At 39.1% G+C, this 12,989-nt stretch overlaps 1 protein-coding gene across 1 annotated transcript; it reads right to left on the bottom strand.

Annotated features, from left to right (window-relative positions):
* Positions 1-1,275: 1,275 nt before the first annotated feature.
* On the bottom strand, positions 1,276-12,982 carry LOC145783022 (arrestin domain-containing protein 3-like). The gene is made up of 9 exons (XM_082594789.1): positions 9,218-12,982; positions 8,749-8,883; positions 8,181-8,282; positions 6,226-6,353; positions 4,775-4,917; positions 4,356-4,512; positions 3,908-3,973; positions 3,344-3,548; positions 1,276-2,966 (listed from the first exon to the last, which is right to left on the bottom strand). Exons 1-9 carry the CDS (start codon positions 9,336-9,338, stop codon positions 2,818-2,820), a joined length of 1,206 nt encoding a protein of 401 aa, XP_082450915.1. The 5' UTR covers positions 9,339-12,982; the 3' UTR covers positions 1,276-2,817.
* Positions 12,983-12,989: the final 7 nt, after the last annotated feature.

Raw genomic sequence — 12,989 nt, 5'->3', positions numbered from 1 at the left:
ACAAAACGGTCCACCATTCAAGCCCTGTCGGTCATCATGACAAAAACGAAAGACATAACACAAAAGCATAACATTCCTTTGTCAGCTGACATTTCTACTCCTTCTAAACCTCCTCCTACGGTCAGAAGAAAGAAGAACCAGTCGAGACCCTCTCTTCAACCGCCCTCTCAGTCGTCCTCGGTGGTAGGGATGACTGATTGCAGCGGTGGGTCTCACTAGCACAGTACGGTCGTAGATCATCTTTGAAGAAGTTTAGACAGCCAAGGGCGTAACAACCCACCTTTAACCCGTCCCTCTCACTCATCTGCAACGGCCTGATGCCGAAAGAGTGATTGCAGCGGGGGATCTTCAACTGTCCCTCTCCGTCGTCCCACTCGCCCTGGGATGACAGGATTGCAGCGGCCCATTCCAAGATGACTCTGGGGTCAGCGAAAGCTACCCTCCATCTGGCCGCTCCTCTCTGGCATCTCCGCCAAATGAGATGTCAGACTGCAGTGGCCCGTTTTCTCCAAACAGGTGCCCTTCTTCAAGCGGGCAACAAGAAGATACACACACACAAACTCAAATAAAATTAAAAAATGAATTATCTACCAAAACGCGCTAGTTCTCATGCTTGACCCGCCATCTCCTAGTCTGCTCCAAGATCAGCAAGAGGAAAGTCGAGACAGGCAGATCAGCTTGAGGCAGCCCCTAACCAAACATTTACATCCACAGATTACCATCTACCGCGGTGGGTCCCTTCGGTCGTAGTGAGTCCCTCGCCTCCCTGGTAGGTATCTTCCATGTAAGTATGGTGTGCCTGCTGAGTGTTTGGGTGTGTGGACGGCTCCCGGAGCGGACGCACTAATGATGAGACAGGAAACAAATCCATTTTATATGGAAAATTGTAAACCTGCAAGATGTAGTGGTATCCATCTTGAACTCTGAGCGTTGCGTGAAGAAAAAAAAATGAAAGTCTTAGACCTGGCTATGTTTGTTTGTGCTCTCTCGCCGTGTCAATTATTTGTACCCGTGCGCTGTTGATGCGTATAAAACAGTTTAACACCTAGTGGTGCGATACTGACGAGCCCAGCCTCATGGGCGAAACACGGTGTCTATCGCTGTCAATTCTTGCTACAAATCGGCTGCCGAGAAACATATTGTTGATTGGATGGTCTGAATGGCTAGCGTGGAAGCTACACCGTTATGGTTAGCGAATCGCAACTGCTCGCTGTACTAGTGAGTGCTCAGCCTTGTGCTGATAGCCGGGAAGAACGCCCCTTTCTTCACAATTTCAAAAATGTTGACGAGACTAAAATGTTAGGTAGAAAATATTCAATGCAATATTATTTGGTTAAAAATGAAGAAACCAAGGCAATATATAACGTGACTTCGCAATGCGACACCAAAGTATTAAAAACAAAACAAGATTACGTCATGACACGTATAAAAGCATAAACGGAAGGTAGCATACTCATTATTGCTGCCATTGTTTTAGAAAGATCAAAACGTTCATACGTTATTGCATATCAAGTCATACAAGCAAGCTACGGAGCAACGAAAGGTAAAGTTTTGAGAAAGGCGCTGACTTGTTGACAGTGTGGTAGAAGGCTAAACGTTGGATTTTGATGCACGCATCGCACGAAATGTGTTATACTATATACCATATACTGCAGCATTATTATACTACTGTGGCATATTACTCCATTGTATAATTGTATAAGTACCACTCCTCTACCCAATCAGAAGCTTGATGTCTATGCCTAAAGAACTCAGCAAGACATGCCTTCAAACGTTTAGCAAGTATTGTGTTAGTCCAAGCAGACGTAGGCCTTTTACCAGCCCGCTAGCGGCAACCAATAAAAGAAAATACGCAGCTTGGAAAAGCACCAAGGGTAGCTTGTTTCATATACAAATACGTTTTGGAACCAATAAACCATTTCCAGACAAAAGGATGTCTTCTTGCTATCGCTAGCCTGGGATGACTTTCTACTAGCTCAGTCAATAATCGCTTCTGTTTATAGAAGTGACAGCAAAAAATACGACTAGTTTAAAAATTGTACATCAGAACGAGTGACAATAGCAGTCACTTCAGTCATCGTGGGCGCTTGAATGGGCCCTTTCTTGGAAAGCGTAGGTGTGTGAAAGTGCAAATATATATCTATCTATTTTTCAAAATAAATTAATCAGGCACCAAAAAACACCACACAACTGGGAACATTGGTGCAAAACATGAGCTCAACTTGGTTCACTAAAGACCACATCAGCAATGATGCCCATGAAGCCGATAGGGTTACTGGTCACTACGTACATGAACTTTCATATTGAATTCTACGAACAAAATTAAAGATATGATGTACAGAATGACAAAAACAATTACAGAGAATTTAACAAAATAAAAACTTGACTTCGTTACCACGAAACCAGCTTAGTTTTGAATGATGCAAAAGGGTAGATATTTACACGCAAAATGCCTTTTCACGACCACTTGATCAGAACTCAACACTTATTACAGGTACGCAATTCATTGGTGAAAGTTGTTTCAGTAAAAACAAGTGAAAGTAAATATACAAAAAATATATAGCCTACTAAGAGACATGCAGTTATAAAATATATTTTCTACTACAAAAGACGTAACGATTGTCCCATACAAAGCCTAATAGCAACATCGAGTGTTAACAGATAAATTATAATTTTATAAAACGAGTATATTTGAGTAAGTAACTTTTTTTTACACAATAATAAGATATCATTTTACACACAATTAGTATGGTTTAGTTGGTAACTGTTTGTTAAACGGATAGCAAAGTCCGTCATAAACGCTTTTCAATTTGATCTTCACTTTGAGTATGTGAAAGCAGATTGACTCCAATCGTAGTAAGCATACTGAGGAGAGAAGGATGTCTGCCCCATCAGATGATCATTATCATCTTCATCTCTGATGCTCACACCTCCACCAGCTACAGACGCGTAAGATGGAGGAGGAGCTATCAACGAAAATAAAATAATTTTAAACTCGTTAAAAACAAAATCGTTTGTTTCATTACAAATTGAGCAGTTGATTCGAGAAATGGGCAGTTTTTTTATTTTTGCTTCCATCTGTCTGTTGTGTTGCGACAAGTGGTTGCATTACATTTACATTGCATTAAAAAGACTAAAATCCTTCAAGTATTTCTTGCTCATTCATAGCTTGTCACGCCAGTGTCGGAGCAGGCTACGAACATTGTCGGTAATGGTAAAGTCGTTGTCGTCACAGGAAGATTCACGGGGGAAGTTGGTGAGGATGTGTTTCAAAGGTAATTCTTGCACGTTGATACAACATATAATTTTAATTTTGATAATAAAAAATAATACATTTTCTTACGTTGGTAAACAGGAGGTTGATCGCCTGGTTGGGGCATCGCTGGTGGAGGGGCGGCCATTGGTGGAGCCGTTGGTGCGATTGGGGGTGCAGTGACATCGGGGGGTGCCGCATTATAAGGGGATGGTCCTTGCAGAGGAATGGAGCCCAATGTGATCGGGGCGTTAACTCGAAGGTTGAGGCTACCGCTCGGTACAACCACGCAAAACTGTAGAAGGATACGTAACAGTTTGAACTCTTGAATCGAAAACTTACCTCATATTTCCTTACAAGTGAAAGCGAAATACCCTTCACCGAACAGCAAATTCCAAGTAGTCTACTGTTAAAGTTTTATCATATAACAACTTAAGCATCTTAAATTATTTCAGTCTAAAATATTTGTGAAATGTGACTTTGCATTGTAATTTTCTTTCTAGAGCTCTTTCTTTTCACTAAATATGTAATTTGGATCTGGCTTCTCTATGAGCCATAATTATGTTGAATTGTGGTTTTAACAAATAAAACAACAAAGAGCATTTAACACTAAACTATGTTCACGGCCGATTCAAACAGTCGCTGTTCACTGACCTCCAACGTGTAGTTGATGATGATTATGTTGCAGAACCGAAGCAAGGATGGTGGAAGTGCTGGAATCTAAATAGGAAAAAAGGCGTTTAGTTCAGGACCAATGTAACACGGGTGTGAATGAAAACAAACATATCGGTCGTAATCAGGTGTTTCGGTTACTAGTACTTCGGTTAAGCAGGTATTTCGTTTTCCAAAGAATTCCTAGAGATTATTTGCCCGCTAACCAGCAGTAGGCTACGATAAAAGTAATTCCAACTCACTAAGAGGAAACCAAAACCCGCAAGATCAAATCATAAATACATTGACAAGAAATTGGCTTGGCTCTGTCTTGATCAAATTTTAATTTACGGGTGGAAAAAGAATACTTAGCTTATTCGAATCATACCATGTATTTTGATAGTAAAGAAACAAAAATGCACAAACATTTGTTACGAAAGATAAGCAAGACCTGTAGTCTTTCATTCCTCCATTCAATCGACTGCCCTCTCATGCAGCCTGGTCCATCAATGGTGGCCATTTTGTTTGTGACCGTACGTGACTTGCTTGTGGCTCGAAACGTGACTTGCTGTATGAGTGAAGCCTTGGTGCTGGGCATGTCAGACGAACTGAAAAATATAACTTTAATGCTAGACGTTATTGAAGGAAGATTTAATGATGCAAAGTAGATACACCAATTAAAAATTTGTATAGTCTATATTCAAACAAACACAAGGTTAAACAAAACGAAAATAACTGATTATGACCATCCATGCATGAAGTTTTCAGATTCCGGCGTTGGCACTTGTGTGTGGCGCCTTTTTGGCCTATTCCCAGAATTTCGGTTAAATTGCTTATCCGCTTAAAAACAAAGTGAAAGAACTCATTTACCTGGCATTGTCAACACTTCCATTGACCATTATAAACTCCCCAGGTACATAACCGGATTTGTCAAGATGAACTTGTGCCTGAATAGGTCCACTGGCACAACAGAGACAGCATAATGTTTTCGAATCATTGTTTGACACCGGCAACTGTTGAAAATAATTTTGAATAACTCAGTTGCAAAAACATGGACAAACCTTATGTTTTTTACCAACCTAGTATTTTTTCATCAATAAGGTAATAGATTATCTATGGAAAAATTGCTTGTTGCGGTCTAGCTCAGCCTACAAATACCGTAGTTATAAAACTAAGTCATCTCAACCTCAGCAGGTCAAGCTTACGCCAAGAGATTAGATTGTTGTGCAAATGCCAGCACTTGATGAATGTAAAATACCAAGATATGAAATGAAGTACATTCTTGGGTTTGAATCTCTATCTTTGGACTGACAGAGCCTTGATAGGTTATTCCTGGTAGTTTTGCATACTTGTAGAAGCTTTGAACCACTGACGCAGGGCCGGTTACAGAGATTGACAGAGTGAACTTTGCAATTGTTGAAGTGTTGCCTGTAAATTATTCCATCCACTAGGTACCGCTCAATGAGGAGCAGTCCTTAAAATGTGTTGCTCAAGCGCACACCCCGAGAGCCGAATAAGCATTGCTGGATCCTGCTTGTTTGTCCTGCACTTGAAGTCGGGCGCTTGAGGAACTGAGCTACTGGGGGACATTCTTGAAATTAGCAACACTACTGTATATAAAGAACACAGAAAGCGCTGGTAAGATGTTAATCAAGAAAACAGAATACATTAATACATGGCTATCTAAAGATACGGCCTGATTTGTCACATTTTGCAGAAATTTCCAGATTTTGTCAACTTTGGGCGACTGTTTAAATGATTTTTTCTAAAAATTATATTTCTTCGCCTTCTTTACTCTTTTTCCCAGATGACACAATAGGTTTTAACATCATCATATGTTGAAAAAAAAGACAACTTGATTTCGAAAATTTTAGTCAGACTGTTAATTTTTTGCAATTGATTGAGTTTCGCTTTTAGCAGCATGATCGTTGCTTACTTCACAGTGTAGATTCTAACGATCTGTTTTAGCCTGATGCTGCGAGTACGTTGTGGCAACATCGAATTGCACTAGCTTTCGGAACACAGTTCCCTAGTCATGTGCTATGATGATATTGGTGCTATTCGATATTGCCACAACGTACTCGCAGCATCAGGCTAAACCAGATCGTTAGAATCTACACTGTGATGTTAATTTTTTAATAACAGTCTGATTTAGCGTTTTTCAACTTATTTTTTCTCATTTGCTACTGCTTCCCCAAGGCAACAAAAAGCTTTTATATCATTAAGAGACAGCAAAAAAAGTAAAAACATCTCAGAAAATGTTACGTTGTCATATATACAATAAAATGCACAACAAAGTGCAAATTAATAGCATATTATACCCTCGCATTAGGATCCTGATTGAGATCGACCATGTCAAGAACTGTGAATGCTACTTTTGTGTTGTGGTCAAACTTCCATGGTTTGTCGATTGAGGCTTTGATGAAGTATCTGACATGGCCAATGCCACCTGTAAAACAAACAACTTGGTAAGGTATGATCGTCAGCATGTTTCGAAATGATCGGCAATATCAGTCACCTGTATCGCTCAGGAATCTTTCAAATCGTTTTGCGTTTTAGTAGCCTTACTAAACATATATTCTTTAGGTTTGCAAAACATCTAGCTAAACTGGTAAAAAAGAAATTTTCGTGCGACATTTATCCTGTATATAACGTTCCAAGTGCACCAATATTTTCAACTGAAGTCGTTTACCCTCTTCGCTCTTTCTTCAAATGTTGTGTATAAATTTACTGTAGTTGTTTGCGTGACGCAAAACAGACATAGATACATTGGTATGTCAACTAGACATTTGTTGACGAAGGCCGGGGACCTAAACACAAATTTAATAACTAAAAGTGCAAAGAGCACATCGTCTCTTGTGTAACGTGCACTGATAATGCTTCGATTGATCAGTTCAAAATCATCTCTCGAGGCAGATCTGAATTCCAGACCAAGATCATGGAAGCCTCAAGAATCAAACGTAACAATCCGTCTCTGAGCAGGCAATTATTTGTCTGTGGCTCGTCTTTCCTTCTGTGTATGTTCTAATTGTTGTCACATGCTTGTATTTTACACTTCATGTGATCTGTTTCCTACTGTGTTATTTACTCGTAATCATTCTTGAATCACTTCCTAAGTTTGTGCTTTTCAGTTTGGAGTGTCGTTACAATTATAGTGCATAGTCAGATTTCTCTTATAATTTTCATTTTACGTATATTGCAGATTTGTAATTCCTCATGAAGACACAAGTACGTGTCGAAAACGTTAGAATTTATTTCAATTATGTTATGTATTTTTGTGTGTAATCCATTATGTTAAACTAGCTAAAGTTTTTAGATTGGGTGTCCCATCTATTCCCTCCCAATGGAATAACAGGCCTCCGTACACTAGATGACTTGACGAAAAGTTGGCTCCAAGTCCTTCCATTCGGCTGACCACAAACTTTCTGCTTCATACGAACGACGACGAGCTAAAGTTACCTTGTTTTGTCTATGGTTCAACAAAGTGAACTCTCTACCAAAGCTTTATCATATATTCTTTGCACAGTCAATCGCAAAAAGTTCTTCATGGCCAATTGGCCACCTTACTCAGTCCACAAACGTAAATATACCAACGCCGGTTCACTTGTATCAAGGGGAACAAATAATTTCGGAAACTTTTCAAGACCATAAAAATTAGCAAACAAGCTATTGTCTCAAAATATAAGAGGTTGATGCAGGGAAGTGATGAACAATATAAAATAAACATGCACAATTCATTGAGCGCTTCAATTCCTCAAAGGATGCAATGATGATGTCAGGTAAAACTTCTCACTTAGAACTAGAAATAGTGGTTCTTCTTACATAGGTTTAACGTCATCAGCGTTGTATCAATGAAAAGGGGCAATAAGCTAAAGGGGCAATAACATAAAAGGGATACTCAGGGGCAATAAGGGGCATAAAGGGGCAATAACATAAAGAGGAATTACTCGGTGTAAGCCAGGAGCATTTCTCCAACAATGAGCAGATTTCCAGCAACAATTCCTCCAATTGAACAATGAACATCGATGTAGGTGCGTTACGTTAAGTTTTTACGTTACGTTGCAAAATCGGGACGTAGAATGATGAGTCAATTATGGGAAGATTGATAAGCTCACCGAGTATTGTCAAAAACTCAACATTATACAGAAAGTAGTTTGGACGGAAAATGTTGTCATAATCTTTAATATCTAGAGTCTAAAGACTTGCTTCGCTGCAGCGAAAAGTCTCCGATAACAATTATGGGTTGGCACAGTTTACTTCTGTGCTCATTGTTCACCTTCAAATGAAGATGGTAGGTTTGTCGGAAGCTGGAAACTGAATGGATAAACGTTTTGGCCAACAGGGATTTGCTTGGCTTCTTCCGTGTGTCCACCCGAACCTATAGAAAATAATGTTTCGTCAAATGGAGCGATGCCCTGTAAAAATGCCCAGCAATCGTAGCACAAATAACTTAGCAAGCAGTCCACTAAAAGCTGAACTTTCGATCTAAAAAAAGCAACAAGTACCAAGTTCAATACAGTACTGTAATGTAATACGTTCTTCTTCTACCCAGAAGAACATATCATGTTATTGAACTAAATGCCTGGTAAACAGCCTCATTCAATTTCAAATACCAAGTTGTAAGAAAAAGGCACAAAATGTTGTTAATTCCAAGTTATGGATGAAGTTTGTAGATACAGGGAATGTAAAGCATTTGTGTGCTATCTTGGACAAAACTTTAACACAAAAAAATAATAACATACGTTAGTGTTTACGTTGCCAATACAATTCGAGTCATTAACCACACATGGGCACAATAATAATTAAAACAACAAAACTGGACCTCGTCATAAATATCAAACTACCTTTCCCAAAAACGTAAATGTTTTGATCAAAATATGTCTCTCTTGCGCTATAATGTCGAGTTCTCCTGTTCTTCCCGGAGCCATGGCTTTCACTCCAATGCACATAAGCTTGTCCATGGAACTTTATCTTAATTGCTGAATGATAAAAAACAAACGTTTGGTCAACACTATTTCTATTTGTATAACAAAGTTACGTGAAAAAAAAGAAAAGCGTGAATAAGAACATCACAACGAAATAGCGGTTTCGAACAAAATTTAAATAAACGTAGAACAAGGTTGACAAAGTCTTTGCAATTGCGTCCACAGCGTAGATAATCTACTTCAAGACGAAAATGTATTCCTCTAAAATGTTAGCCATATATGGTCGCCACGTTGAAGATCGCTATGGTTGCTACCATGGATGTGTATTTGTATGCACAACTAAAGGATCAGTAGTGTAGATATTGAGAGGAGTATAATATTCACTTACCTCGCATATCCATAGGAGCACTGAGCACAACAAATAGAGATCCAGAAATAACTTGTCCCGGGTAGTATATAGAATTGGCATTGTCGTTAAACGCGACATAGAAGCTTGTTAGCTTTCCCATTTTATAAGTACATGTAACTACTTAACCTGCGGATACATTTTCGTATGCACAACCAGACAACACAATATACGATCACATTATCAAGTTCTTATCGAACTTTGGATTTTAATATAAAAAATACTCAACATTATTAGAAACCAAACGCATTGCAACTGAAAATCTTATTCAAGTCCAGGCAGAATTGGTCATTGTTGTTTTAAACATGGAAAAGCATTATAGAACCTACTGTTAACTGGATATTTCTTACATACAATGTGAATTATTCATCGCCATACAGACAACATACGTTCTTGCGCCAAGTGAAACATTTGACGTGTTCTCCAAGATTGATGCAAATTGTTATCGTAGGTTACGTTATTTTTATACTGTTGCCTGCACGACATACTAACCACTAGAGCTGCAGTAGGCCAAGGCAAGATAGATCTTTTCCTCTTAAAACGCAGCGCCTTAGTGTAGGCTGGACTAATATAACCCGCTTTAAAATATGAAAAGTCAAAATGCGATCTTCTACAACGCCAGATTGGTCCTCTGTGATCCTATACGAACAAGCACAGTTGATTACTACAAGATAATGGCTCGATTCTTCCACAACAATTTTAATTATTTTTCTAGAAGATACCTAACATTCAAGCTTAAATTCTTGTAAGTCACAGCTTGCTACAAACGACCAATAGGAACAAGTCAATGATACTTCCGCTCGGTCCTATAGATTTTCGTTAACAAATGAGCTTTGTTGACACCCCACCAAACATATTGTTATTGTGCAGAAGACAATTATTTTGTGCACATATTGTGCTTTTGACACAAAATTACTTGAAAATCAATCGAAATACGTATAACCATGAAACAATTTCAATTCATAGTACAGTAATTACACATGTTCATTGCTCACGCACGACGTCTGCTCAAGTCTTGTCAGTCAGCAAACTTCTTTACGTTTCTAATGGAACTAAACGTCATTGAGAATTTCTTTTTCAGCTTTGCTATATATACAGCATTAAAGCAAGTTCGAAGTACAGTTGAAAAAGCATTGAAATGCGGATGATTTAGTGACAACAACCAGCAGTAAAATACTTCACAACTTCAAAGTAAAACAACACATCACCGACTTCAGATTAATCTTAAATCAATGCTAAATAACAAGCAAATGAAACCCCTCAAAAAAATAACGCGATCGTATGCGACAGCATTGTGTGTGGCACAGGTCCCGGGCGCTCCACTTGGGAAGCAAAGCGATAGTGGCTGTAAGTGCCCAATAGGCCAGTCAACAAACAATCTGTTTGACATTAATTCAACATCTGAAAACGTCGAACCAGTGTATAGTAGACCGATTTGTTGGCTGTATATGGGTACCGTAAATCCATTTTCACAAGAGTTGTTACCAACTGTTAAAATTCGGAATGGCCCGTTTCGGCGAGTCCGATTCGGCGAGTCCGATTCGACTAGTCCGATTCGGCGAGTTCCCTATTCGGCGAGAGCCCTTTTCGGCGAGTGCCCTATTCGGCGAGTTTTTTAAATTTTTATAAGGAAATTATCGGGTACCGTAGCCTAATTGCAATTGCCGTTTTTACATCGTTTTAACGTCGCTAAACGTTGAAATCGTGCAGAAAGGAATAAAAATAAAATGTTTGAACTATTAATTAAATTAAAATTCGTCATGTCAGTTCAGTTGTTTTTATTTCTGACCATCATATGAAAAACAATACACGTCAACATAGCAAAGGTAGAAGCGACAATTCACGTCAACATAGCAAAGGTGTAGAAAAAGGTAGAAGCGACAAAACGCGAACGTTAAAACGTGCTTGTGACTGAAGTAAGTTATTGAGTTGAAAGAAATTTGGCAAGGTTGCATCACCTTCAAAAAAAATTTAAGATATGAAGGAAAAATAAAACAAAGAAAATGTTACAAAAAAAATAATGTTTATGTCTATAAGTTAGTACTTTTGAATAGTTAAAATTATAGGCGCCTAACTATTTTTTTGGCCGTGGGGGCGAAAGCGTGTTTCATCAGCAGCAACGTAAATTCAGCGAAATGTCACGCAGATGGATGACGTAATTATGTCGTCACACTAGGATTGCTTTTATTGCCAGGCTCGGAGTTATCGCTACGTTCGACCTACCGTTAATTATTATAAACAAAGCTCGACCAAAACACATGCTATGCGTCTGCGTTGGCTAGCGGTTGATGGACTGCGACTCTTTAAGCTAAGCGCAACATAAAGTTTAGCAATGAACTAGATTTATTAGCATGAAACAAGAGACGAAAAGGTTTACTAAAAGGTATACTGTAAATGGAATGAAAATACTAACTTGATCATATGCTTGAAAATATACCTGTTGAAAGCAAAATCATTCATGTTTACATCAATTCAACAGCACGTCACCTTTAATAAATTTAAAAGTTGCTGACATCCGATAAACAGCCCTTGAAAAATAGTTACAGGGAGACGTTGGATTAAGTTTTCGACTTGACATTGCTCCCTTTTCACTACAATATCGCAACTTATGGCTGACCAGCTTTCAAGTTTCAATTCGCTGTAATACGCCCGTTTTCGTGTTGCAGATGAAACAAAAGATGCGCATATTCCCCGCCTTTGATCGGGTTTCTATGGCAACGGACGTGTGTGCGCCATGCAGTTTGCGCGAGTCCGTTGTTGTGTTGATTATGCCGCTTGTGCGACTGTGCGCAATGCGGTTTGTACCAGCCCTTGTTACGTTGGTTAGTGGTAACCTCGGGCCGAGACTTCAAGTTCATTTTCACAGCAACCGATTCACTGCCGCGACAATTCTCTGCAGAGGTTTCGACTTTCGAAAGCGACAGGAGGCTGTTTGCAAGCGCATTAAGCTAAACGCACGCTGCGTATTATGTTGTTTTTGGGTGCATTCAACATCTGATGACATTGAATCGACGCAAAATGGTAGATTTTTGCTATGTCACAGGCAGCAAAATCAGTCATTTTTACATTGATTCAACGTCTGCAGACGTTAAATCAACGTAAAAATGACAGATTTTTTTGTCTGGGGTGGGATTGTAGCATCGCTACTCGTTCTAGTGATTATTTACTGCGAAGCTGTTGCGGTTTGTATTTAAAAATGTTTTCCTGCTGCCGATCGCTAGTTCATCTATTGTTTTATGTATCAATGCCGCATAAAAAGTTGCTCCCACGCGGAAATATGCGTGGGGGCCTGCCCCCCACGGCTTAGGCGCCTATGGTTAAAATAATTAGTTTGGATCAACAAATGTGTGACCTACACTCCTACAGCTTAGATTGAAAGGAAATTATCGGGTAGGCTACCGTAGCCTAGTTATACCGACCAGCAAAAATTTGTTCCAAGAACCCAGTTAGTCTAACAGTTCATTTTTACATTGTAGTAACAGAATGAAAAGGCTAACCAAATGTGTGGCCTATCGTTTTAACGTCGCTAAACGTTGAAATCGTGTAGAAAAGGGTGCTTTTGCTGACTAGGATACGTTGAAACTGAGAAACATTCACAGAAGCCCTACGATACGTTGCATTTTTAAGATAATGTATTCAGACGTTGAATCAATGTACAAATGAAATGTTATGCTAAATGGGTTCTTGGAACAAATCGTAGGGCTTCTGTGAATGTTTCTCAGTTTCAAAGTATCCTAGTCAGCAAAAGCTCCCT

The sequence above is a fragment of the Aplidium turbinatum genome, chromosome 1 (assembly GCF_918807975.1).
Source record: "Aplidium turbinatum chromosome 1, kaAplTurb1.1, whole genome shotgun sequence".
NCBI lineage: Eukaryota > Metazoa > Chordata > Ascidiacea > Aplousobranchia > Polyclinidae > Aplidium > Aplidium turbinatum.
This window is presented reverse-complemented; position numbering and strand designations above follow the sequence as displayed.

Bases quoted from the DNA above. Each gene is read 5' to 3' on its own strand.
- LOC145783022 (XM_082594789.1), bottom strand. From the start codon at position 9,338: ATGGGAAAGCTAACAAGCTTCTATGTCGCGTTTAACGACAATGCCAAT. The intron at 4,513-4,774 runs GTAAATGAGTTC...TATATTTTTCAG, and splicing joins GGAAGTGTTGACAATGCCAG to TTCGTCTGACATGCCCAGCA. The intron at 2,967-3,343 runs GTAAGAAAATGT...TTTCGTTGATAG, and splicing joins TCAACCTCCTGTTTACCAAC to CTCCTCCTCCATCTTACGCG.